Source organism: Mirounga angustirostris, unplaced genomic scaffold (assembly GCF_029215605.1).
Source record: "Mirounga angustirostris isolate CCGP_5_RB_7025 unplaced genomic scaffold, mMirAng1.0.hap1 SCAF_9, whole genome shotgun sequence".
NCBI lineage: Eukaryota > Metazoa > Chordata > Mammalia > Carnivora > Phocidae > Mirounga > Mirounga angustirostris.
The window spans coordinates 96299038-96326602 of NW_026991717.1; the positions used below are offsets into that span (position 1 = coordinate 96299038).

The window sequence follows — 27565 nt, forward strand, 5'->3', positions numbered from 1 at the left end:
GATCCAGCCCATAATAAATACATATTTATTAACCATATTCACAAGAAAAATATATTCCTCTTTGTTGGACATCTTCAGAATCATTGACTATGCATGAGGCATATATTTATATTCACTGACTATATTTGAGGCAAATATATGCATGAATATATTCATATATGGAGTACGCCTTGAAACAAGCTTTGGGAAACTGGTTATTTTGGTAAATTTGACAAGTTGGCCATATGGTAAATTGATACTTTGTTGAATGGTCTCTCTTGAGAATTAACCATTTGGAATATTGATCCAGAGCTGATGTAAAGTCTGTGCGAACCAAAAGCTACTGGGACCTCCCCACCCCCCAAGAATATCATGCTATTATCTGAGAGAGAAAAGCGCCCAAAGCCAGGAGCACCTGCCGAAACAATAACAGCACTTAGGTGACAGGTCACCGGCAAGGGGCCTTCTGAGGGAAGAGGGGAGGTTGGGCCAGGGTACTATGGAACCTGAGGAAGGCCAGTTCGGTGGGGTGACCCCTGGGGGCTTCCGGATCCTGGTAAGTGGAGTGAGGGCAGGGGAGTGAACGAAAGACGACCCTCAGGATAACTCTGTTTCCCAGCTTTGTTTTTCTTTAGCTTCCCTTTTCCCAGATCTCCTCCCCATCAGGCCACACGGCCATTTGTGTGTGACAGATGCCACTTCTAAGTTGCCCCAGCCATGGATCCTTAGCAGCATAAGCTCCATGTCTGGACCCAAGTCGCCTTTTTGATTCATTTAACAGTGAAAACCCAAGGACATTAGTGGTGAACCCCTTTCCTCTCTACATCCATGTCCAAATGCAGCTCCATCTTCTTTCCTTCTATCCTTCCATTAGTCTACTGAAGGGGTGACCCTCTTCTTTCCAGAATCAATTAATCTGCCTGTGCTCTGGATCGCATTCCTTCCATCTGGGATCCTCCTAATCTCACTTCGTGCCCCTGCCCCCAGAAACCCCCCTTAGTCTTCAGCCACCATCTCTCCTCTTTGATCCTTTCCTACCTGCCTTCTCTCAACCCTAATGCTCTCGCTCCTACCAAACTCTACGAAATAAGTTACTACTCTTTCTCCACTCTATTGCCTCACTTTTCACTGACATCTGCTTATGTTTGTATTCCCTCAGGACCTAGTCACACATCATAGGTGCTCAAGAAAGTATGGTTGGATTAATTACTGCACTAGATAATGGAATCTTCCTCCAGCAATAAGTGCAAGGATCATGCAGGATGTGAGATGCTGTTCTTGTCTTTAAGGCGGGGGCCGTGGAGTTAGCAAGATGAGACAAGAAACATGAAAAAATGTCACCGAAGCTCCACTGTGAACAAACAGAACAGAATCTTTAAAATGGAGGCATCTGGAGAGGCCTCTGGGCTAGACAAACACCTTCCGATTTCCACCCAGCACTTACGTAAATGCGAATCAACAAAGTCAGAGTCAAGTGCCAGGACCAAAGGGGATCCTCAGCCACTGTGCCACGACTGGGGGTTTACATAAAATGAATGTAATGAGTATTTGGGGTTCTCTTTTGTTGAAGATGATGGTGTCCTTGGAAGGAGGAAGGCACCAGTGGACAAATGGGCTCTGAGCATGAATCAGCGTACACAGCACCTCTCTGGTGTCTGGAGGCCTGACGCTGGAACCAGGAGCCAGCTGGTCCTGGCTCTCTCTGGTGGCATGCCAGTTCTCCAGCTGTAAGGGGTGGGGTGATGCTTTGAAGGCGGGAGTATGCAAGGCTGTCTCAGGAGGATTCTCTGCACCTTGCACAACGTCCACCACCACCTTCGGGACCCGGCCATCCAGGCAGCCGCAGAACTTCCCCTCTCTGAGCAAACACCAGTGGGTTCCTGCAGCTGAGCCCTCCCGTGACTTTCAGCCCTGGGGAGAGCCCTGTCCAATAAGCCAGGACCTGAGGGCCTCGGCATCCCTGCAAGCCCAGTGTCTAATGCCCTGGTCTCCACAGCAGGGCCTCTGATGGGCTAGGAGCTCCCACAAACCAAAGCAGTGTTTATCACCTGCTTTGGAAGACCTGCAACCCTAAAGTCTTCCAGGGACAATGAAACAAGCCACAGTATGGAGTTGAGGAGTGCTTTCATTTAATAGGTTGGAGAAGTCAAAGGAAACACATTTGCAAAACCAGGCCAATCCTCTATGCTTCCATAGTAGTAGTACTAGTAGTAGTAGTAGTAGTAGTAGTTAAGAAGAAGTAGAAGAAGAGTTAAGTATCTATAAAATGACTGGCATGTCTTGGGCTCTGTCCTACAGCACTTAACTCCTTTCAGGAACCGGCTCCTTCCTGTGCCAGCCAGCAGCTCACAACTTGCTGGCATCCCCGGCACCTGCCACGAGGCCTGGCGCACCAGACACAAGTGAGGAGACATGGTGACTCTGTCTCTCCATATCTCAGGAGAAGAGAAAAAGTGAGGGCGAAGATTGATAAGATGTGGCTCAAGACCAATGAGGGTCTGAAGGGAAGAAAGCCTGCGAGACTGACGGGAACTATCTCCACGCCCTGCCGCAGACCTTCAGCTCAGCACACCTGCCCGTTTGCACATGAAGCAGATGCACGGCGGCCGCTGTGACCAGAGAGCGCTCGCAGTCCTGGAGAAACGACCCTGTTTACCCCCGAATGGAGTGTGCCTGGCTGCGTAAGGCGGGAGAAGGAATCCCGCCTTTTGTCAATGGTGAGCACCAAACACAGTAACTCACATTCCATTCAGCTTTCAAGTGGACCACTGGCTCTCACATCCATTTTCCTGTTTGAGCACCTTAAGAACTCTGTGGGTGGAGAGAACCAATGTCACCACCACCATCATCATCCCCATCTTACAGATGAAGAAACAAACTCAGACCGAGGGACTCGCCCAAGGACTCCCAGCCTGTCAACAGCGGGGATAGGAGTTCAGCCTTTGCCATCGGGCCTTCATCTAGCCCAGAAAGTTTCCACCAAAAGATGCTGAGGCAAATCTTTAATCAGGAGAGGGACAGGGCCACCTGAGGAGACTCTGAGTGGCCACTCTCCACATCACAGTCAATGCTCGGTAGCAGAATGCCCTGGGGCCTCATGGGTCAGCCAGAGTTGTGCGAACTCCCCTGTGGTTGGAGAAACATTTCTGAGGAGATTCGTAAGCTGGAGCCATTTCATCCTCCTCCTGAGCACGGGAGGATGAGGAGGCCAGAGTCCTGGGCTCTCTCTTTACAGAATTCCACTCTCCTTGCCAGGTCCTCAAGGAAGGACAGCAAACAATTCCATTCTTTTTGCTCCAGAATAACGATGACATTTTCAAGGCTATCTGGCAAGGTGTGCCTGCACTCTAGAGACGCTAGTAAGAAAAATAAAGCAGTAGAATTCTTCCAGCCTTTAATTACAAACCTACTTACAGCCTTCACCCTTCCTTACACACACACACACACACCATCATTCTCTCTGCTCACATTACACAGGTCTGGGCAGAGATCTTTATCTAAATGCAAAACTCTGAATTGCTAAGTGGCAATATTAGCTTGAGTGTGAGCTTAGCCCTGATCACATTAAGCAAGATCACATAAAGTAGCACTTATATCAATTTTGACAGTCCTAAGCCCATCCAGATGCAAGCCACCATTTAATCTGGTTTCCTACTGGTTGCTAATTTAATTCTCCTATAACAGCAGCCAATCATGTGTCAAGCATCAAAGCTGTATTTAAAATCAACCCAGGGCTCTACTGTGCGAACAGAAAGTGCATGGTTGTCTTAGGTCTTTCATAAATTAGCCCTCGTGAGACTCAGGGATCATTCTGGAAGCTTTTGAAATGCATGCTTTTATTTTAGATATATATATTTTAAATCTCAATTTGGTTTTAGGATAATGTATAGTCACAAGAGAAAAACTTTATAGACATCCCATAAAAGAAATGACAATTTTTAAAACTACCTTACCAATTTATTTGGAATAACATGATATGAGTATAAATTGTATTGACAGTTTCAAACCTGGTAATATAAAAAAAAAAAATTGGCTCATTGCAATCTTTTTAAATACTTTGCTCTGGACTAGTACATCTAAAGTCCAGTGGAATGTGTATTATATCTGTAACATCTGCACCCCCAAGAGTCAACCCTGCCTCAATGGCAGGGCTCCCCTCTGACATATACTGGGAAAGGGGAGATTTTATCTTGCATCTCTCTGAGTGGCCCACCCAGTGTAGGGGCTTTCCCTGGTTCTTCCAGCTCTGTCCTGTCCACCCAGTAAGCTCTGCCTGACCTTTGCAGACCTGTCCCCATGGAGGGGATGCTGCTCCCTTCCTGTGAGCCTCACCAGAGGGTAACATGGGCAAGTATGTTTCTTACACTGGCCTCTTCACTTTCTGCCACCACCCAAGTGTCACCTTCCTGAAAGCTGTGTAACTAAAGGGAATGACAATAAAAGAGATACAACTCCACACGAAATGTAGGCTTTTCCCATAATCCAGGAAAAAAGCAGCAAAGAAGTTTAACCTTTCTTAGATGACACTTTCCATTCCTAATCTTGCTCTCCGGATCACAGACCTCACTGCCCAAGGACCTCTCCTAATGCATGTTGTAACTTTCCCTCCACTTTTTAGGCACCCCCTAACCTTGGGGGTTAGTCCAGCCCCAGCATCTACCCTCTCTCCTAAGCAATTCATCTTCTTGACTCCTGAGTTACTCCCTGTAAATAAGAATTCCAGGATGGGGATAGAGAGGTGGAGGCTTGAACATTTTCTGGGTACAAAGGTGGTGGATTTGCTCTTTAGTTAACACATGAAATCAAACTATTCACACAATGGGTTTTTGTTTCCTCACTTTTGCTTTCTGACTAGTTTTATGATGTTTACTTTTGTAGTTTGGTAGGTTAGGATTTCCATAGTATGATCAGCAAGCAACACTATGCTAGAAAGCTTGTAAGTCAACTGCTAAGATGATTGGGCTGGTATTATGGACAAAATAAAGACTTAAAAAGCAGATCACTTCCTGCAAAAAGTAGTGGATGAAAAGGATCTTCAGATAGGGGTAGGGTTTGAAGAGCAGAAAAGCTCGAACACTCTACCAGTTAGGACCTGCTCCACTACAGGGAAGAGAAACCCAATCCCCAACCAAAGTTCTTTAACTTGGTAATATAACTGGAGAGTCCAGAGAGAGCAGCTGGCTTTAGGCATGGTTGGGTCCAGAGGCTCGAAGTGAATACCAGTTTCTCTCCTTGCTTCTAGACTCTGCTTTCCTCTGGGTTGACTTTATTCTTGGCAACTCAGGGCTCATTTCATCATTAGCATTAGCTATCCAAAAAAGAAGAAATGTGGGTGCGTGGGTGGCTCAGTCGTTAGGCGTCTGCCTTCAGCTCATGTTATGATCTCAGGGTCCTGGGATCAAGCCCCACATCGGGCTCCCTGCTTGGCGGGAAGCCTGCTTCTCCCTCTCCCACTTCCCTTGCTTGTGTTCCCTCTCTCGCTTTGTCTCTCTCTCTGTCAAATAAATAAAATCTTAAAAAAAAAAAAAAAAGAAAGAAAGAAAAGAAGTGTCTCTAATCCAGGAGGGCGCTGTGGGGTTAGCTTGGGTCACATGACACCCACCCCTAAATTGTAGCTGAGGACATGAAGCAGTTAGGCTGGGTTTACAGGGCAGGCAGAGGGGTCAGTGCAGTGGGTTCTGGGAAATTTGGTCTTTATCGGACAGTTGGGAGAAAGTCTGATGGAGGACAGAAGTTATTGCTACAATTGTCCACTATATGAAAAGATCATGAGTAAAGACAGGAGCAGTAAAACACACCTGTACATCCAGAAACATCCACTTTGGCAAGAGAGCAAGAGGCAAGCGACAGGAGTGTACTGGAAAGGATACTGAATGTCCAGCAGGCTCTGGGGATGTTTCTGAGCAGGATGATGAACGGTTCGGAACTCCAAGTTAGGAAAGTGCTCTGTCACCACTGTTAGCACAGATGTGTGTGGAGACTATGACGGAAGCATAAATTAGAGGTAATGAGGCCCGAACCTGAGAGGATGGCAGTAAAAACAGAAAGGGGAGAAGGACTGTGAGGCCCTCTGATGGGGGATTCTATGACCTGCTGGTTTTATGCAGAGGCAGAAGGAATTAAAGATGGTGAGAGAATGATACCATTAGTAAAACTAGCCAGCAAGGCAGACAAGTCAAAGTGGTAGAAATTTTGCTTGAAATGGATAGCAAGCAGAGGGAGATATCAGGCAGGCAGCTAAGAGGCAAGGCCAGGACTTCAGAGAGGGGTCACAGCCAAAGGCCAAGAGAGGAAGAATCTACAATAAGCTTGTAGTGGGAATCATGAGAACTGCACCACATATGAAGGAGAGTGCATAAAGGTGAGCTGTCAAAAGACAGAAGTCTGGGGGATCGTGAGGCAGGCAAGAGAGAAGGAACAGGATGATGATTGACAAGGAGCATCCAGACACCGGGCAGAAGGAGAAAGTTGAATTTACTGAAGTCAGACCGGAGGGGAGTTCCATTCCCAGAGAGAAAATGAATTAGACCTCGCTGTTCAACATTAAGACTTCCAGTATTGGTTCTGTCCTCTTTATTTTACATTCTCCTTGTTCCTTTTCACAAGCAAACTCACAATCAAACGAAGTCCAGTGTACAGCCAGGGAAGCTAAAGATTTCCAGCTTTCTGAGAACCAGTATTTATTTCCACCCTAGGCTGGCTCATTAATTTGAGACCTAAGCTTCCTAGCTTTAGGAATAACATATTCCTTCTTGGGTCTTCTCTCATTTTTATAGAATATGGACCACCATAGTAAAATAATTATCCAAGCACCGCTGTGCTGCAGACAACAAAACTGTTGACCGGCAAGCAGCATTACTATGTTGATTTGGGGACAGAGGTACAAAATCTGAACTTGGCCCATGAGAGGTGGGCTGGAGATCTTGGTGTCTGTAGTACACAAATAGGAGTTATATGACCATCAACATATTTAAATTAAGAATTGCTTGTCCCTGAAGCCACAGGAGAAGACATTTCCAAGATTTTTATTAGTTCTCTTCTTTCCAATTAATTATTCCTTGAATTCTGATATTTCCCAGGATCTTATCTTGGATGTCTTTTTCAATCTATACATCTGGAGTGATCTATAAGACCTCACCTTTCACTATCCACCCTCTCCTCTGCCCCCAAACCTATATATTTAGCTGCCTATTACATTATATCTCACCAGGGTTGCAGTATGTGGTTGTTCAGGCTGTGTACTTCAAAAAGGGCCATGAAAGGGGACACCATTCACATTATAGACTGTTTTGAAGTTAAAGAAAAAAATTTTAATTATAATTTAACTCCAAACTTGTATAATTTATATACATGACAATTTTCTGGTAGATGACAGTCAAGTCTCTAGTTCTGATAAATTAATATCACAGTTTTCCATAGAAAGGTCAAGTTGCCAAAGGACATACAGGTGGATTAGGTAGTAATCAAGTGAACGATCTTCTCCAGAGAAAAACAGAATGTTCAAGCTTGGGTGCATAACGGGAAGGTGACTGGACATAGAGCGGAGCTGGGGCTGTCTCCTGGGGCTAATGGGGAATTCTGTTCCTCCTGGCCATACTAAGCCACTCCTGTGCTCTCCTCTTCCTTAGGATCTCAGGTTAACAACCAGATACTTCAGACAGAGAGTAACAGACTGAATGTGGGTGTCATATATATGTCTGAGAGCGCAGAGTTTTGGAACAATGAAACTAAAAAGAAAAAAGAATCTTTGTGACAAGATTTAGAAAGAAGATAGCTATTTTAAAAGCACAGTTTTGGGGGCGCCTGGGTGGCTCAGTCAGTTAAGCATCCTACTCATGATTTCAGGTCATGATCTCGGGGTAATGAGGTCAAGCCCCGAGTCAGGCTCTGCACTGGGCATGAAGCCTGCTTAAGATTCTCTTCCTCTCCCTTTGTCCCTCCCTACCCATCTCCTCTAATAAATAAATTAAATACAAAAAAAAAAAAAAAAAAAGCACATTTCTGTAACAGAAATCCAAAGATACTCTGGTTAAACATTTATTATTTGTGAGACTGTAAGACTTGTATTTCCTGTTTTTAAGTTTTCAGAAACCAGGCCTATGTGAATTACATGCCACAAGATTATTCTTTATACTCATTCTGAATGCAAATTAGAGCTTCTCATCTAAGTTTTGGATAAAATATGCTGTTTACATTTGGAGCTCTCCAATATGCAGCTGTACTGTGCGTGCAGTACAAGCAGGGTTCGTTTTTTTTAAAGATTATTTATTTTAGAGAGAGCGAGCGAGTGCACGTGTGCCCAAGCAGAGGGAGAGAATTTCAAGCAGACTCCCCGCTAAATACAGAGCCTCATGCCAGGGCTCAATCCCACGACCCTGAGATCATGACCTGAGCTGAAATCAAGAGTCAGACACTTAACCGACTGAACCACCCAGGCGGCCCACAAGCGGGTTTTCAGGACACATTCCTAAAAGAACAAGGTCAGGTGTTGCATGTAGATACATGGATGTTTGTATTGTACACTCTTAACTCCAGCAATGATTTATCAAAGCAATGATGAGCCAACATGTGGACCTGGAGCTCACACTGCTAATGCCTGGGTTTCAGTAAACTACCAAACTGGAATAAACGTTAACTTAAAAAAAAATTACCCACTAGTGTTTAAAAGCACTGATCCATCAAGGGTTTAACAGACTGTCAGTACTACTTCATTAAAGCTAATAGAAATCTGCTAACTACTCAAACATTTAAGCCTGTAAAATCTACATCTAGAATAGCTCTTTTCCAAAAGCCTTCAGTTTGCTTTGCAAGGGAGAAATACCAGTTTTCAACCTCATGAATATTAAACAGTGCGAACTTATTCTTCATCAAGATAAGTTAGTGTATTACAGGTAAGGAATAAATGTTTCTAAAAATTAAAACCAGCTATTTAGTGTTCATGACGATCTTTTCCATCAATGGAAAATAAAAAAGGCCTTGAAAATTTAATAAATGCAGGTAAGCCCACATGCCTCTTTACACCGGCTGATGAGGAAGCAGCTACAATTCAAGTATTAAACTGATTTAATCCCATGGCAAACTATTAGGTAGATAGTATTATGACCCTCACTTTACATATCAGAAAACAGGCACACAAAGTTTAAATAACTTTCTCAAGGTCACACAGCGAGTAAATGGCAGAACTGGAATTCAAGCCCAGATAGTCTGGTCTTTAGGCCTATGCCCTGACACATGGTTTTCAGAATGCACATAAGAAACATTATCATGGAGATAATCTTCTCTAACACATTTTTAATTCTAATATTTGAAAATTATCTTGTTATTAACAGAGGATTACATAAAATCTACCTCACAATTGATGGACTCACTAGATCTTCATAAAACTCCAACCAATACTTCAGAACCTAAGACAATATCTTAAATGACCTCAAGTATGCAACAGTTTTAACCTAATGGGTATACATGGTTTGAGAATTCACTGCTTTCTTACTCAAAATTATGTAAAGTGAAAACTTTGCTTTTCCATCATTTGACTAATTTTCAGTAAAATTTTGTTGCCACAGTTTTTTTCTGTATTAGCTTGAAGGTTCTCCATGGTACAACAACTGACTATTCTACTTTTACAATGTCTACAATCAATGAAGCAAAAGGTCTTCAAAATCCTGATGTTCCCTGAGGAAAAAGACAAAAAGTCAAACCGACGGCCTAAGCCTACAGGACTGTGGTATATATAGCGAAAAACAGCTTCAGTCTTTTGATGTAAAAGCTACTTATTACTCTAGTGAGGAAGTTACACTGGTTTGAAAAACTAATTAAAATTAATTAGAAATTCGAAGTACCTCAAACATAAAATCATGCATTATATAAAAGGTACTTTCAAGGTCAATTTCATTTTCAAAACCTGACCAACTAATTCAGCCTCTTAAATGTCTCTCACAGAAGATGGTCTATGAATTAGACAATAGAGAAATGGTCTATGAATTACAATTTCTGTAGCTTTATCAATAATATTCAGAAATTCAAAAGGCGTATCAGAATGCAACGGACAGAAAGATAAGTCAAATACAATTTTATAAGAAACAAATTCAGCTTTACCTACACTATTGTTATGGTCTGAATGTTTGTGTGTCCCACCCACAACCCAGCCCCAAAATCTTATGCTGAAACCTATTCCCCCCATGTGGTAGTGTTCGGAGGTGGGCATCTGAGAGATGAGTAGGTCATGAGGGTGAAGCTCTCATTAATGGGATCAGTGCCCTGTAAAAGAGACCCCAGGGAGATCCTTCACTCTTCTGCCGCTTGAGGTTACAATGAAAAGGCAGGGGCCTCTGAGGAAGTTGGGGCCTTGATCTCGCTTGCACTTCCCAGCCTCCAGAACCGTGAGAAGTAAGTTTCTGTTGTTTATAAGCCACCCAGTCTATATTTTGTTCTAGTAGCCCAAACACGCTAAGACAACCCTGCTATACTTGAAAGCAATTCCTGAGAAGTAGTTTGATTCTTTAAAATCTGGTTTAGTTTACCTTTAAAATGCTAGTGTGATTCCATTTCAAAATCTATTTTAACTTCCTTTTTATAAAATGTTTAAAGACAAAGTCAAGCAATGCCATCTACAGGGAAACTTTAGAACAACAGTCCTATTTCTATAACCCACACTTTCAAAAAAATTAATACAGTAGTTATAGTCTGAGTTAATATTGCATTTGGCATCATTTAACAAGGAAACTTTCAAGAAAAAGGTAGCTGTGTAAAAAACCCCACTATCATTCTGGATTAATACGTTTTAAAATACCTAAAAATAACCTAACTTCACTCCCAAGTTCATGACACGTAAGATTCACAGATCCTTGGTTATGATCTCTACTGACTGAAATTCCAAGTTTTGCAATCTCAAAGACCTTAGTTATAACTGGTATACAGGGGAGACTCAAGTCATTGGAGACTAGCCTGTAACAATTTCATTTTTCCAGCTATTGGACTCCCCTTTCCTGTTGAGTAGCATCACCTTTGCCTTCTTGACCAGGTTCTCTAAATTTTCAGGTATATAGTCAATTTCTAAAGCTCAGTCCTGTTTATTTTAAAACGTATTTCGTAGATGATTCTACATCAGATTCAAAACTCTTTCCCTCCCTGTGCAGTATAGGCCCACTCTAATCATGGATGGTTTATTTTTATATTTCTCCTCTCTTTGCTCTTTCCCTTGGGAAATAGATGCTAGGTTTCCTTAACACATTAGCAGTTCTCAATTTAGGCTAAACATTCAAACCACCTGGAGCCTTTAACAAAATCCCATGCCTCTTAATTGAACTGGGACCTGAACATAGCTTTTGTTTGCTTTTAATTTTCCAGGTGATTCCATGTGCAGCCTAGTTTGAGAAGCACTGCCTTACAACGGGGGCTCCCTAATCGGCTATAACTGCCCATGGATTTCATGGTGCACAGTGGCAAGGCCCAGAGGTTCATTCCTGAGCTGTCTCCCGACCTGCCCCGAGCCCTGGCAGTCCCTGGAGATTGGAGTTGGCTGTATTCTAGTTGATCCTGTCCTTGGCAGCACACCTCGTCTACTGCACCTGCCTTTGAACTTCTCCGTGTTGCTGCACAAGTCCTCTGGCTTCCAACTCCTGTATCAACACTGGCTGGCGGGACCCATCTTTAACACCTCTCTGCCTGAGGTGTCCCCACCTCTCCAATTTCATTCCCATGCTCTGAAATAAAAACACAGATGTGCTGCTCTGCTGGGTAAATCCAACCAGGTGGAGAAAATGCTGGGCACCCCTTCTTAGAAGCATCCTGAATCTTGAATTGTTCCCTCACGCCTCCCTCCTGTGGTGTCTGAGCACAGATGCACCCTGTTCTCTCCCTCATGAGAGCCCAAAGGACTAAATCCCATTCCCCAACACTGCACTCCTCAAAGAGAGACCCCTCCCAGGCCTCCCTGGCTGTCTGGGGAATGGTGGTTCGTGATAGGGCATGTTACTTGAACTGGCAGCCCTCAGTAAGCCCCGCAGTGCTCGATGGTCCTACCAGTGGTTCTCTGATCTTACAATGTGGAGACCTGGTACCTTTTTTTTTTTTTTTAAGATTTTATTTATTCATTTGAGACACAGAGATACAGAGAGTAAGAGAGAGAGAAAGAGAGCATGAGCAGGGAGAGAGGCAGAGGGAGAGGGAGAGAGGCAGAGGGAGAGGGAGAAGCAGGCTCCCTGCCGAGCCAGGAGCCAGGAGCCCGAGGTGGGGCTCGATCCCAGGACCCTGGGATCATGACCTGGGCCGAAGGCAGATGCCTAGCCATCTGAGCAACCCAGGTGCCCTGACTTGGTACCTTTTAATCTCTGCTTTGGCCTTATTCCAGAATAGGAAAAAAAAAAAATCCTATGATTTAATGTTACAAACTACTTAAATCTACAGTCAGTAACTTAGGTCAGTTCTCCAGAACAGATGGAGATGAATGTATGCAAGTGACGTATTAAGGAGATGATAAATTAAGTACGGGACTGGGAATAGAACAAGGAAGGGAAGGAAGCACACACAAGGGGTGATTCTGGTAAAGCTGTAGAGGCTAACCTCAACCCAACTCCTCCAGAAAATTTTGGAGTATAAGGTGCACTTCATATAAGGGAAAGGAGCTGGGCTTTCCTACAGGAATGCCAAGGGGCACTTTAGGCCAAAGACCCAGCGGTACTGAATATTAGAAGTAGAGTGAAAAGAGGAGAGGGGTGAACAGGGATCTGAGAATATGAGTGGATTACTATAGCTGGTCAGACTTTTATTATTTTTTTAAGTTGCATAATGTTATGGAATAGGCTAGAAAGTAGTCATCTGTGCCAAGACTTCACTAATAATAACTGGTGCTATCTGTAACTAACAAAGAATCATATAGTTTACACTGTTTAGTAAACTGCTTAATGAAATGCTAAGGGCAGTGTGAACAACGTATTCTGAGAAAGAACAGCAAGACAAACTTTAAAGACCGAAGGAAGCCTGAAGGAAAGAATGGTTCTTTTGACTTGGATCTTTAATTTCTCTAAATAGGGCTGCTTTTGCTTTTTCTGGAAAGCCCGATTTAGATGTTCATTTTCTTCAAAGCTATTTCTGAAACATTCACAAAACCACAGGATCTCTAAAATAATGTTTAATACATAAAATGTGCCACCTAGCACCAATGCCTACAAGTACCAGAATTCTATCCAGTTAATATTACTCTTCACAACTGGTGTAACTGAAGTCCTTGATAGATCAGTCTGTGAGCAGATGATTATCATAATAACATAAAACAGAGAATACACAGAACCAAAATCACTTGGTAAATGTACATAGAACCACATTTGTAGTTATTTAAAAACATTTCTCTGTTTCATGTAAACACTGGTGATTTTAGCCATATTCCTGGAAGATATATGCGAAGAAACGTGCAAGAGCCAAGTAAGTGCACAAGCCTGAAACCGGACTTTTTATTCTTGCTCCATTCTCAAATGAAAAAGTTTGTAAAGACACCTTTTCCCGGGCGCCTGGGTGGCTCAGTCGTTAAGCATCTGCCTTCGGCTCAGGTCATGATCCCGGGGTTCTGGGATCGAGCCCTGCATCGGGCTCCCTGCTCAGTGGGAAGCCTGCTTCTCCCTCTCCCACTCCCCCTGCTTGTGTTCCCTCTCTCGCTGTGTCTCTCTTAAAAAAAAAAAAAAAAAAGATACCTTTTCCCCCTCCTGATTTCTTACTTTTATTCTTACCAACTCATTGGAGTATAATTTACTATCTAACTGACATAGACATGTATGGTGGAGGAAAAGAATAAAACTTTGGCTAATGGAAGTATACAAAACAGTATTTTCAGGGTTTTTTTTTTTAAGTAAAAGAACTTTTAAATATTAAAGCTATCGTAAAAATAGCAATGAAGTGGAAGATACATATGATAAAAACCACTGCATAATTATATTAAAATAACCAACTTTTAGATTTATTGATCTTAAAGACAACTAAATTTTACTAGTTGCAACTTAAACAGAATTACATAGTAATAGATGTCTCTCTTTAGAAACTGGATCAGTTTATCTCTAGTTTCCTGACAAAAACGCCAAGTCAACCATGCCACTTCACTGTTTATTTCCTGCAGACTTTAGGCAAACCTCAACACCTATTTTCATTTGAGGAGTGACTGATACACAATTTTCTTTTAAGCAGAACTTGATGTTGAGCTACAAGTAAACTAAGTTGGATTTCAGGCCCATTGGCAGGCAGGCAGGCAGGCAGGCAGTAATCATTTTTCAAATTGCAGGCAGCCCATGGTGGTTGTCAGTTATATATTGAACCTCTATGGACATGCTGGAAAAATCTATGAACACAATCTTCCCATGCTGTATTCACATGCTCCATTCACCATTCACATCTTTAGCTTACCCAGGTTGTTAGAGGTTTGGGTAAGATGACTAAAGATTTCATGATGGAAATTTCTATAAGAAAAAAAAGAAAACTTTAAAGATTGATTTCTTATAAAAAATTGAGTATTTACTGGGTACTTTATACTAAGTAATATGCCTAATAATGGCTAAATGCAATTCAAATGAACAACCATACATAATTTCAAAAGATGACTTTTTTGCTGATACCTAAAACAAAGCAACCAAAGAAAAATCAGATACACTGGACATCATCAAAATTAAAAAGCTTTGTGCTTCCAAGGACATACTATCTAGGAAAAAAAAAAAAAGACAAACCACAGAATGGGAGACAGTATTTGAAAGTCATGTATCTGGTAAGGATCTAGTATCCAGAATATATAAAGAACTGTTACAACTCAACAGTAAGAAGACAACTCAATTTAAAAACAGGAAAAGTATTTCTGTAAAGATAAACAAATGGCCAATAAATACATGAAAAGACATTCCACATTAGTCACTCAGGAAATGAAAATAAAACCCACAAATGAGGTACCACTTCACACCTACTGAGATGGCTACAATAAAAAAGATGGACAATGACAAGCGCTGGTGAAGATATGAAGAAATTAGAACCCTCAGCTACTGCTGGTTGGAATGTAAAATGGTATAGCAGCTTTGGAATACAGTTTGGCAAATTCCCCAAAAAGTTAAACATGGAGGTCTCATACGACCTAGCAATTCTACTCTAGGTTTATACCCAAGAGATTTGAAAACATAAGTCACACAAAAATTCTTATATGAATATTCATAGCAGTATTATTATTGCCTAAAAGTGAAAAACCACTGAAATGCCCAACGACTGATGAATAGATGGATGAAGGTGTAGTATATCAAAGAAATATTAAAACTATTTTTTACTTCTAAAACTATAAAAACGAGTTAAGTGTTGATGATGTATGCTACAACATGGATGAACCTTAAAAACACAATGCTGACTGTAAGAAGCCAGATATAGGAAGCCACATAGTGTGCGATTTCACTTCTCTGATGTTCAGAACAGGCAACTCCACAGAGAACAGACTGGTGGCTGCCAAGGGCTAGGGAGAGGCAGGAACAGGAAGTGACTGCTAATGGGTACAGGGTTTCTTTTTGGGGTGATAAAAAAAAATGTTTAGAATTAAAAAGTGATGGTTGTGCAACTCTGTGAATATATTAAAAACCACTGAATTTTACATTTTAAAAGGGTGAATTTTATCAATTTTGTAAAAAGAAGTGATTCTTGGGGCGCCTGGGTGGCTCAGTTGTTGGGCGTCTGCCTTCGGCTCGGGTCATGATCCCAGGGCCCTGGGATCGAGCCCCGCATCAGGCTCCCTGCTCTGTGGGGAGTCTGCTTCTCCCTCTCCCGCTTCCCCTGCTTGTGTTCCCTCTCTCACTGTGTCTCTGTCAAATAAATTAAAAAAAAAAAAAAAAAAAGTGATTCTTGGCAAAAAAAAAAAAAAAAAGGGCTTTGCACTTAGGAAACACAAAATCTTTATACCTCAAAAGAAATTCTACTTTTAAAACTACACAACAGCTTGAGCTAAAACCAGATTCCTTAAGGCATAAAACATTTTTAAAATTTATCTTCGTATCGCCAGCACTATGCCAAATGAAAGTTAGTAGATCTGATTTACTAATCCCACTACCTCTCTTTCCTTACAGTTCTAACACCTAGCCTTGACCCCCCAAATTATAAGTTATTTGCTTTTGACTAGAATTCATCATAATCAGAAAACTTCATCACGAACAAATTCCATAAAAGCAAAGATAACAGAAACAAGTGGGACTTACTAAATTTAGCATCCTTAATTCATAAACTAGATCATGTCCTTGCCTTATACTAGTCACATATACAAAAGGTGATACGAAATGGATGAAATACAATTCTCCTCTACACGCGCAAATTCTAGGCATACAGAGGCAACCCGTATAAAATGTCATTATTAAAACACGTAAAGGAGCAATAAAAAAGGGGGCAACATACATAAATTCTACTTAACTGAGCGCATTTTTATTTACTGGGCCGATCTACCTTGTCATACTTTACTTTGGACTATTTAAAAAAAATCTGAATGGTTGGAGAAAGTTCACGGAAGTCAGAACTGGCATTTTTAAATCTCTGAGAGATAACAGAAATATACAAATAGCTAAGTTATTTGCCTGAGGTAATGCCCAATTATAAAGCTCTATTATTTACAGATGGAAAGGACCTTTAACAAAAGAAGCCTGTTGTTTTTTTGTTTGTTTGTTTAGAGGAAGAATCCAAGGCCAGGTAGATTAAGTGATCTAAACACTGAGAGTGCCTGAGTCCAGTGAGTCATCAGAACTGTTTCCCCACATCAAATCAACATCTACACCACACATTAGCCCAGAGACAGTGACCAGCTAACGAGATCTCCTCAGAGGATAAAGAGCTGGGAATGCATTTACCGATTTCTTCTTTCTGATGTATAAGATATGAATATCCTCGCTTCGATATTCTTCATCATGTTTCTCCAAAGGAATTTTTTCAAAGTCAAAGTCTAGCTGGAGGAGCTATAAATTTAAGAGAGAGATACTTCAAATTCAGTAATATGAAGTTTCCTGTGGTGACAGAAGTCAGAGTGACAGTTAACTTTGGAGAAGTACTGACTGGAAAAGGGCACATGGGTGCCTTCTGAGGTCCTGAAAATGTTCTATTTATGTAGGGTGGTGGTTGCTTGGGTGTATACATATGAAAAATTGAGCCGAGCACTTGATATGTGTGCATTTTACATGTGTTTTGACTCTATTTAAACTGTTTAACGATACAGAATTTTCAATTATAGTCTCAAGAGTTTATTAACATTCTTTACTTTCAAGAAAAACATGAAAATAAAAACAATTTTAGCACCTATCTGAGGCAGAGTCATGTATCTGCATTCTTACTTAAGCGAAGTAGTCCCATCAGTGGCTAAACTGCAGGACTGTGTAGGTGTACCCTCAAGAGGAGTCACTTACAATGTGATGGATTTTTGCCCATCAAAAGGGTTTGGATGACCACTGGGGGAAGATGGGTGAAAGATACATGGGGCTCTATGTACTACTTTTGCAACTTCCTGTGAGTCTTTAATTATTTAAAAATAAAAAGTCAAAAAAACCCAAAAAACAAAAAACACCCCAGAAAGTAGACAGCATATCTTGGTTGAAGCTTTCATAAAAATGGTAGAGATAAGCACAGAAGTAAAAACATATCACATATGTTTCTATGACGTACTTTCCAAAAGTAATACACATGTCATCAATATGTTCCCAAAAGCCAGCATCATATTTAATAAAGAAACATGGAAAACTTTCCCAGAAAAGACAAGGGTGTCACCATTATTATTTTAGGTTGTTCTGTAGATACTAGATCAACTTATTAGAAAAGAAAAAAAAAAAAGGACCAGAAAAGATGAAAAAGGTGGAGGGGAGAAGCTTAGTAGAATGGTGGGCAATGAAGGATACTCTCCACGGATTCATACAAGCAGAATGTGTTCCCCACTCAAAATTACCATAATATACTTGAACACATGGTCACAGAAAGCATCAATGAAGTCACATAAAGCACTACAAAAACAGATCTAGTACTTACCTCAAAATATTTTTTCTCAATTTCTGGATTTTTTCCCATTGTTCGTTGTTCGTAACAACATATAATACAAGTCTCAAATCCACTAAGATCTTTTAGAGTTTTCAACAATGGCTCCAAAGACTGTTCAAAAAGGAGTATCACTTTTACTTTATGATTTTCAAAAATTTCTATTTTTACTATAAAAGGGGGATGGGGGAAGTGGAGAGTAACTATAACTCCCCTCCAATTTATCCATCTTTGAATCAGTCAACAAAGTACATGGGGTTAAAGCTCTGTAACTAATGATTGGTAAACTCCTCTTCACTAATCAACCTAATCAATTTATTTCAATTTCTAAAAAACTCAAATGACTGCATTTTGGAGTTCCCATAGGAAAACAAATGAAACTGACCTCACTCTTAAAAAATTAATTTTATTTAATCTATTTTAACTTGGGATTTTACCCACAAAAGTAAGTTTGACCCTAACTTGAACGTAAGTTAGTTCAATGTTTGTTATTTTAAAAAATGTGATGCCCACAATATGAAACAAACTGATATTTTTAAAAATATCATTCTGAATCAATCTTGCCATAGAACAATGAATTCTTTACAATGCAACTTAATTCTCAATGTCATGGTTAACATGTTCCCTAGGAAGAGCTTAAAAAAAAAAAAAACCTTAGCTTTTCAGAAACCGATCCAAATAGCAAAACCTTTAAAATATTACAGAAGCCTCTAGTAAAATGCACATAACACTTTTGTCAACATGTTTCACAGGTCTTTTGTTTATCACGAGTATATGTATATAGTTTCTGGTAACCTTTATGTTCTTTACTGTGTCATCAACTATAGGACAAATATCCTGCATTCAGAAATGTTAAAATGTGAAGAAATGTGCACTTTGGAATCCACAAATTATGGTACAAATTCTAAAGATGGACACTTCACTCACTGAATACTTACCTCTTCGTAGTATATGCAGTCAGCCATCAGTATGTAGTCTGGCGGAGAAGTCAAGTCTTCTATTTCTTCCCCCCTTAAAAATGTCAAGCAGATATTTTAACTGTTGCTTTAATAATTTAAAATATTGTTTTATAAACAAGTTCTGGAAAGTTCCCTTCGTATTAACTATGCTTTTAGTGAAACGCAATTTAAAGCAAACTACAAATCGTTATCTTAAAACAAGCTGAAAGGCCATACAAACCATTTCAGTACCTTGGCTTGAACAGAACCAGTGACAAGATGCTTGTTCATATTAATATTCATCTTCAGCAAGTCTTGCAATTCCTCAAGATCTGTGACCACAACATCAGCCCTATAAAATAACGTCGATCGAAGTGTAGGCACAAACGTGCTAAACCACTAATCCGGGTTTCCCGAACAAAGCGGCACCCCCTCCTGCCAGCTCTTACCCAAGGGTAGCAGCCATGAGCCCCACGGCCCCAGTGCCGGAGCCCAGCTCCAGCACCGATCGCCGGCTCAGAGCGTGGGCCCCATCGCCGGAAAACCCGGGCGTTTCCAAGTACTTAGAAAGGACAATGGCAGCATCCCAAACAACGCAGCCCACGCCGCCGGAGCCATACTGCTGCAGTCGTAACACCGTGCCATCTCGCTTTTCCAAAACTCGAACGAAGTTCCGCAGTGGGTCCTCCACCGAGGACTCCAGGGTAGCCGCCATCGCTGCCCGGAAACAAGATGCGGCGCGCGCAGTGACGTCACACCCACACGCACCGCCCCAAGGCCGGCCCGAAGAGGGCCCGGCGCCTCCTAGTGGCGAAGTTGGCGCCAAGGCGCGTGCGCAGAAGCACAAAAACTGGGAAGGCAGCATTACCGGCGCGTGCTTGAGCACCGGACCACACGCTTCCCAGGCCTGTAGGTCGGCCTCCTCTAAATTACAAGCCTGGCTTAACAAGCAGGCAGCTTAAATTACTCTTCCAGACAAGCTAATATTGTCACCTGCTCTTTACCTGGGGTGTTTTTACCTGGGGACTAATTCACTCGGTAGTTACTGGCCTTAAATCCAGGCAGCTTCCAAGATCGTACCAAGAAGGGTATAATCCTCCTTATCAAGAGTTTCCTTAGCATGCTCCTAATTTTTCATTTGAATGCATAAAAATGGTTGCTGGAAGCTTGCTGATTGCGTTTTAACAGTTAAGACAAAGTTATCCTTCTAAAATTTACATCACTTAAATTCCTTGGGATTATGTAATTTAAGTTGCACAAAATACTGAAAATAATGTGGGTGTATGTATTTCCACAGAACTCAACAATCTCTCCCCTTGTTCCTTATAATGAAAACACGTATTTAAAAGTCTTTTAAAAATTAAGACTGGGGTGATTTATTAATCTTGTTAAGAACTCTGATACAAAGCACAGTAAAAGGCCACAGACCAGTAAATAAACAACGTGGCTTTTGGCTACTTTACAACGGCTGCTACAGCACTATCAGCAAAACACGCTTTTTCATCACTTTGAACCCAGGAGTCCAAATGGCAAATAAAACTTTTACTCACTTCTCTGAATAAAAAGTTTAATAAAGCTTTAAGTATGTTTGCTGGTTTAGATGTTACCAATCTAAAAAAAAATTTTTTTAAATTTTAGTTAACATGAGATTTATAGAGAAAGTTACTAGGTTTTGAGGGCAAGGCAGTTGGTTCCTGTGCCATAAGAAATTTTTCTCTGAATCTCTCAATTAGTAAAGTAGCAGATTGTATTATAGGCCTCGAGTCACTTAAATTTATATAGGTTATTAGCATTATCTTTAAATATACAATATAAACAAAACTGTACATACATGGCATATTAATTAACTTTGTTTTCCAATAGGCAACTCATTAGCTAAAGACACCATAGTCTGCAAAAACAAAAGGCACATCTGAATGAGATACATGCCCTTTTTCCCTCTATGATTGGGTTAGGTAGTCTCTGTATACATTTTGACAAAATAATGAACACAGTGCATTCTATTATTTTCATTCTATTTTTCATTTTTGTCTTCAGCAGCAAATTGTGGCATTTAAGACATGGCATTAAAGAGTTTAAGAACAGTGGGTGTTTTTCACAATTCTCTTAAGTGTAAAAATTAGAAGTAAAAACTAGAAGATGGTCAAAGAGTTTTAAAAATCAGTAATACCATACACGCCCTATATTTGTGTAAATTCATTGCCTTAAAAAGGCATCTATTTGCCAAATTTGAAAAATTCCACAAATGCACTATCCCCTTTCAGTGCAATCAATGTCACTTTAAACCATACTTTAGCAGAGTCTACAGTGCAAATATAAATTCTTTATACTGGCCTTTTGGCAGCACTGAGGATCCAAGACAAGGCAATGCTACTGATCACCTGAGGATAATGATAAAGGACTTCTGTATTTTTATTTTTCCGATTTTTAAAAGCTTATTTGATCAGTAGCATTTTTGTAAGAGCATTATTTGTAAAAAGTACTAAAATACTATGCCTTTTTTTGAATAAATTAAAAAAAACCCTTTACAAATACCATTCCAGTGTCAATGACTACATATGGCTAAGGTCATTGAGGAGTTTCCGCATTTTCTAGCAAAGGCAGTCTGTATGACGGAGGGTGCGAAAGCTCCCGTTTGTAAGTCTTTGGTGGCAGTTTTGGTAGGTGAGGGCTTGAATTCTGCCTTGGTGGAACAGGGGGAGCTTGAGGATGAGCAAGGTTGTTGTGACTAGAACTGAGCATGTAGCATCGACGTGGTACTCTCGGAGAGGGTGTGCTAGGAGGAGTATTTGGCGAATTTGGACAGGTACTAACGTCTCTGAACCAGTCTGGATCTCTGTGAAGATGTCCTAGTGGAGGTGGCTGAAGATTAAATGGACAGTTTATAAAGTGTTCTGGAGGCCGGAGGGGAACTGGTGGAGGGGTATCAGGAAGAGGATCTCTTGGCGGTGGTGGAGGTGGACTATGCAGAGGCCCATCAAATGCACCAGTAGGAGCAGGAACTCTGGGTTTTACCTTTGGAGGAGGAGGTTGTCTTGGTGGAATAGCAGGGGGGTCATCATCAGATTTCGTATTTCCCTCAAAAAAAAAAAAAAAATTAAATTATACCTCCATTCTCCTGAAAAATCTGTTAAGCTTTAAAAGACTGAAAAATTCTTATGTGTTCAGTTAAATCCAGAAGCTCAAAATAGGTTAATCTGATTTAATGATCAGATTCATGAGTAAAATACTCCCAGTTTAATTTAGGGCCTAGTTTAATATTTTTATATATGAGATGTTTTAATTGAAATCTTAGAATATAAAGCCTCACCTTTCAAAAATTTATGAGTTTTAATTGTAATAGGCAAGTGAGTGAAAGGAATACATAGCTTTGTAGACGTTAAAGGACATGATGTCAAGGGAACTCGAAGTCCAGCTTCTGCCTTCTGGTCATCTACTTTCCCCAGTAAGGCTTACCGTGGTGGTTCTCAAAGTGTGATCCAGGGACCAGCAGCATCAGTACCAGTAGGGAACTTGTTAAAAAATGCAAATTCCTGGGTCCCACCCTAGACCTACTGAATCAGAAACTCGGCAATCTGCTTTTAACAAGCCTCCCAGGTGATTCTGATGCAGCCTGAAGTTTGAGAATTACTGGTTTAAATTTGAAGAATGCTTTGAATACTAAAGTTCTTCCCCTTTCTACCAGAAAGAAAACACACTTCTGAGTATCTGTGAATCTGCCCAGCCTCTTTTTAGAAAAAAATATTAACAAGAATTAAGCAATTATTTAAAGTATTTTTCAAATAAAACAACCAAAATGTTTAAATACCATACAGGGTAGCCAAATTGTAATTGACAGACTTTTTATAAGAACGAGAATTATTTTGAAGGTTCACAACTTTGAATAAATTGAATAAGCTAAGGCAAACCTGAGTGCTGTTGGCTACCTTGGAATTTGAAGCGTCATGATCAAACTTCTTTCGAGGAGGAAGCGGAGGAGGAATCAGCAGCTGCTCTTCACTTAGTTTGTGTAAACTGCCACATGAACTGAAGAAGGACTCTGGGGGTAAGAAAGATTAGTTTCACCACAATTCACAGTGCAAGCGTAAGACAAGACTTTATCTCAATCTGTGATCACCTCTGCTGTAGTAAATGTCAAATTGTACTGTACTCAACTGTTGGTTGACCTATACTCTACACTTAACTGCAAGCTTTTTGAGGGCAGGGCATATTCATTTTTGTATCCCTAAGCACTAGCACAGTGGTAGTGCTTGGCATCTGGGAGGTACTACAGCTACATGAAAATATACAATTTAAGTAAGATTAATAATGAGATTCTGCTCCCTGAAAAACCTTTTTACATCTAAAACACACAAAACAAACATATTTGTATAAACTGTGGTAACTTCCAGAGGAAGATCATACATAATCAGAGACCTTGTGTTTTTGAAGCAGCGAGTATCAGATCTATTTCTACAAAGGTAATAAAACCTCCAAATAGGAGACCAAAAGGTAGGGTTGTATCAAATAACCCTTTCTCTTTGCAAATTTCTCAGTGATAAAGGACATGTTATATAACCACATCAAAGAGAATTTACAAAATAATAAAGCATTCAGGGGAAAATTCTATGCCAAAGACATAGAATAAGAACTATTTCATTTATTTTTTTTTCATATGATAAAAAAAATACCTGTAGTTATGGACCAACTCTGTTTGTTGACCAAGACTTGTTATAAAAGCAGTGCCCATGTCTTGTTGATCATTATACTAAGATTGGGCTCACAGGAACTAGTTGGGAAAGTTGATGAGTTTAATTTTAAACACACTGAGTGTGAACTCCTTATGTGATATCCAAGTAAAGATGTCAATCTCATTACTCCATGTAAAAAACTGCTGTCCTGATCTGGTGACTCTGCAGTCACTTCATGGGTCCTGTTGACTCAGGGTGTCAAAAGTAGAAAAAGTATTCCTATGGGGTGTTTGGCGGATGGTGTGGGAGGTCAGGCAGAGCACTATCTGCTGTAGATATATTCCTTTTGCCTGACCAGCATCTTATGCCCTGTCTTTGGGAGCAAACTACTCTTGGTGATAGTGAATCTATCCCATGTGGTTTAGTTGGCCAGTTTGGCCCAGTGCACCCCAACTCCAATCAGAGAAATAACAAGTGTTGGTGAGGATGTGGAGAGAAGGGAACCCTCATGCACTATTGGTGGGAATGTAAACTGGCACACCCACTGTAGAAAACAATATGAAGGCTCCTCAAAAAAGAGAAAAATAGAAATACCATATGATCTTGTAATTCCACTACTATTTACCCAAAGAAAACTAAAACACTAGTTCAAAAAGATATATGCACCCCTATGTTCAGTGGAGCATTATTTACAATAGTCGAGAGATGGAAGCAACCCAAGTATTCACCAACAGATGAATGGATAAAGAAGATAATATGGCGCTCGCACGTGAGCGTGCGCACACACACAGAGGAATACTGCTCAGCCACAAAAAAGAAGGCGATCTTGTCATTTGCAACAATATGGATGGGCCTAGAGGGTATTAGGCTAAGTGGTATAAATCAGACAAAGAAAAATACCATATGATTTCACTTATATGTGAATTCTGAAGAACAAAACAAAACAAAAAGAAACAGACTCATAAATACAGACAACAAACTGGTGGCTGCCAGAGTGGAGGAGGATAAGGGGATGGGCGAAATAGGTGAAGGGGATTAAGAGGCACAAACTTCTAGTTATAAAATAAGTCAGAGAAATAAAAAGTACAGCATAGGGAATATAGTCAATAATATTGTAATACTATATGGTGACACAGAGTGACTACACTTGTGGTGAACACTGAATAATGGAGAGAATTGTCAAATCACTATGTTGTACATCTAAAACTAATATATCATTGTATGTCAACTATACTTCAATAATAAATACTTAAAAAAAAAACACTTTATTTTTTAAAAAGTAAGCTCTATGCCCAACACGGGGTTTGAACTCATGACCCTAAGATCAAGAGTCGCATGCTCTACTCACTGAGCCAGCCAGGCACCCCAGTAATAAATACTTTTTAAAAAGTAAAAAAGAAAAAAAAGAGGCGGGCATGGGACTCACTTCTCACCTTCTTAACATGATCAGATTTTTATCTCTTCCCCTTCATGCATGCAGCCCTGTGTTTTGCTCCGGGGAGCTGACCTTATCCCATAGCTCCAAAGATGGGGCCTGATTAGACCAAGTCAATCAGTGTAATCCATTCCTTCATCCAGAGTGACTGATGTAGCTGTAGGCATGTGACCTAGTTCAGACCAGTGAAATGTGAAAGATCTGCTAGCGGCTACCAAAAAGAAAGTTCCTTGCCCTTCTGGAAAAGCACTCTGCCAGTCTGTCTCTGTACCTCTCTCTTTCCTTCTTACCTGACAGAACAAAAAAGCACACAACCATTATTGTTCCTGCCACCACTCTTATGACCTTGAGGGAAAACAGCCTTAGGTAAAACTGATAATTTGGACACAACATTGAAGAGGCAAAAGAAACCTGGTCTTTGATAACATCACTGAGCCACTGATTCAACAAGTCTTAAAGCAGCCTTCCTCTAGACTTCCAATTATGTGAGTCAGAATGCTTTTTTATTGTTTAAGTCAGACTTAGGTGAGTCTTCTCTTCCTTACAGAAATACACACTCATGGAAGCAGAGAATATCTGAATGATGGTGGAAAAGCTGTGAGTTTTTGAATACAGGTCTGACTCTACAGGAGACCACTTAAACACTATGTTATACTTCTTCATAGCGGGCACTCAATAACCCTTGATGAACTGTGAACACAGTTTTATTTTCTATCAAGAGCACTTCCCTATATGATCAGTTTTTGTAAGCATTTTTAATAGTTTCAGTGTTCCAAACTAACGAATGTAGAATAAATTACTAAATGATTTCTGTAATGTTAGATAGGTAAGTCACTTCCAATTTTTTGACATCCATCCATCCATTTTTTCAACAAATACTCACTGCATAACTGCTACAGTGTCAGGGGCTGTTCTAGGCACTATAGCTAGAGTAGTGAACAACAACGGGCAAATATTCATGTCCTTATGGAGCTTATATTCTAGGTTGGGGAGAGAGAACAGATTTGGTAATTAAGTAAAAGTATTATGGCTATAAATTAGAAGAAGAAATATTAGGTAGGGAAGGTGGATAGGAAGAGATAGGAGGGGAGCAATTTTAAATGGGGTCACTAGGGAAGACCTCACTCAGGTAATAATGGGCAAAAGCCTGAAGGAGGCATGAGAGTCTGCAAAGTGGCCAAATAGGTGAAGAGCATTCTAAGCAGAGGGAATGGCAAAAACAGAAGTCTTGATGTGGGAATGTGTCTATTGTGTGCAGGAGGCAGAGTAGCTGGAGTAGAGTAAGTGATGGGGGTGAATACTAGGTGATGAAGTCTGACATATCAAAAGAGGCTAAAATGCATAGAACCTTCTGGGCCCTTTAAAAGAACTTTGGCTTTTACTTTGAGATAGCCACTGGAGGGCTTCAAGCACAGGTGAGACAAGTCTAACCTACATTCTTTTTTTTGGTCTGACCTACATTCTAAAACAACCTGGCTGCTATATTGAAAACAGACTATGGGGAAGACGGGAAGTTAGGATGCCACTATAATAAACCAGGTAAGAGATTATGGTGGCTTGGATCAAGGTGATAGCAGAAGAGATGGTGAGAAATAGATTCTGGATATATTCTGAGGGTAAACAAGATTTGTTGATGAATCACATTTGGGGTATGAGAAAAAGAGAGAAGTAAAAGATAACTCATATTTTTAGCCCAAGCAATTAGATGCAGTTTAGAACTGGGATAAGGAGGCAGTGGGAAGAACATCTTTGGAGGGGATGAAAACAAGCTCAGTTTTGGAGAAGTTTGAGATTCCTATTAACTATGTAAATGGAGATGTCAAATAGGTTACTGAGTATATGGGTCAAAAGGTCAAGAGAGAGGTTCTAGGTAGAGGAAAAAATTGGGGAATTATCATTATACAGATGATATAAGACTGAATGGGCCAACCAAGTGAGTGAGAAGAGGTCCAGGGACTGAATCTTGTGGCCTTCCAATCTTTACAGGTTGGGGATATGAAGAGAAACAAGCAAGAGAGACTAGGGAGCTGAAAGTATAGTTAGAGAAGCTAAGAGAGCAGAATGAACAATGTGATCTTCACGTATGTGACTTCTGCCCAAAAATGATATTTTGTATAAATGAAGACAGAAACTTGGTCTTTTTTGTTTGCCACTGAATCTACAGTACCTAGCAGGGTAACTGGTACAAAGTAAGTATTCAATTTCCTATTGAATTAAGACCAAAGGGTGTGAATATTTTTATGGTTTGACATGTTGTTTACAGATTTCTTTCCAAAAGGGTCATACTAATATACCAATTTACAAGGGATAAGTAATGTATGAGAGTAACTTTTAACACAGGCTTGCTCAGACTTTGATGTGAACGGTCTATTCATGTCCATTGTTAATGAAGTCTTGCTGTTTTTTCCCATTGTATGTGAGCACTTTTCATACATACTATATTCTTTCTTTCAGGATTTGTTTTAGGAGAGTCAGAATTTTATGCAGTTATTCTCAACATTTTCCATTAAATTTCAAAATGAAATTTTCCTTATCAT

The 27565-nt window shown here is 40.4% G+C and overlaps 2 protein-coding genes across 20 annotated transcripts in view; both read right to left on the minus strand.

Moving 5' to 3' along the window:
* Window positions 1-20122, minus strand: part of VCPKMT (valosin containing protein lysine methyltransferase) — a 95847-nt gene extending 75725 nt beyond the window's left edge. For 8 of the 14 annotated variants that reach the window (XM_064571014.1, XM_064571016.1, XM_064571012.1 and 5 more), the window contains exons 1-5: window positions 19373-20122; window positions 19165-19275; window positions 18924-18996; window positions 17980-18099; window positions 16818-16922 (exon numbers count right to left, since the gene is read on the minus strand). In XM_064571014.1, the coding sequence (XP_064427084.1) occupies window positions 16818-16922; window positions 17980-18099; window positions 18924-18996; window positions 19165-19275; window positions 19373-19788 (825 nt within the window). In that variant the 5' untranslated portion in view covers window positions 19789-20122. Of the gene's footprint in view, window positions 1-10862; window positions 14421-16817; window positions 16923-17979; window positions 18100-18923; window positions 18997-19164; window positions 19276-19372 lie in introns of those variants that run through there. The other 6 variants (XM_064571019.1, XM_054513695.2, XM_064571020.1 and 3 more) reach the window with 4 other exon arrangements.
* A 152-nt stretch (window positions 20123-20274) lies between these two features.
* SOS2 (SOS Ras/Rho guanine nucleotide exchange factor 2) overlaps window positions 20275-27565 on the minus strand; it is an 89039-nt gene continuing 81748 nt past the window's right edge. For all 6 annotated transcript variants that reach the window (XM_054513694.2, XM_064571009.1, XM_045900804.3 and 3 more), the window contains 2 exons: window positions 22850-22962; window positions 20275-22001 (listed from right to left, as the gene is read on the minus strand). In XM_054513694.2, the coding sequence (XP_054369669.1) occupies window positions 21492-22001; window positions 22850-22962 (623 nt within the window). In that variant the 3' untranslated portion in view covers window positions 20275-21491. The remainder of the gene's footprint in view (window positions 22002-22849; window positions 22963-27565) is intronic.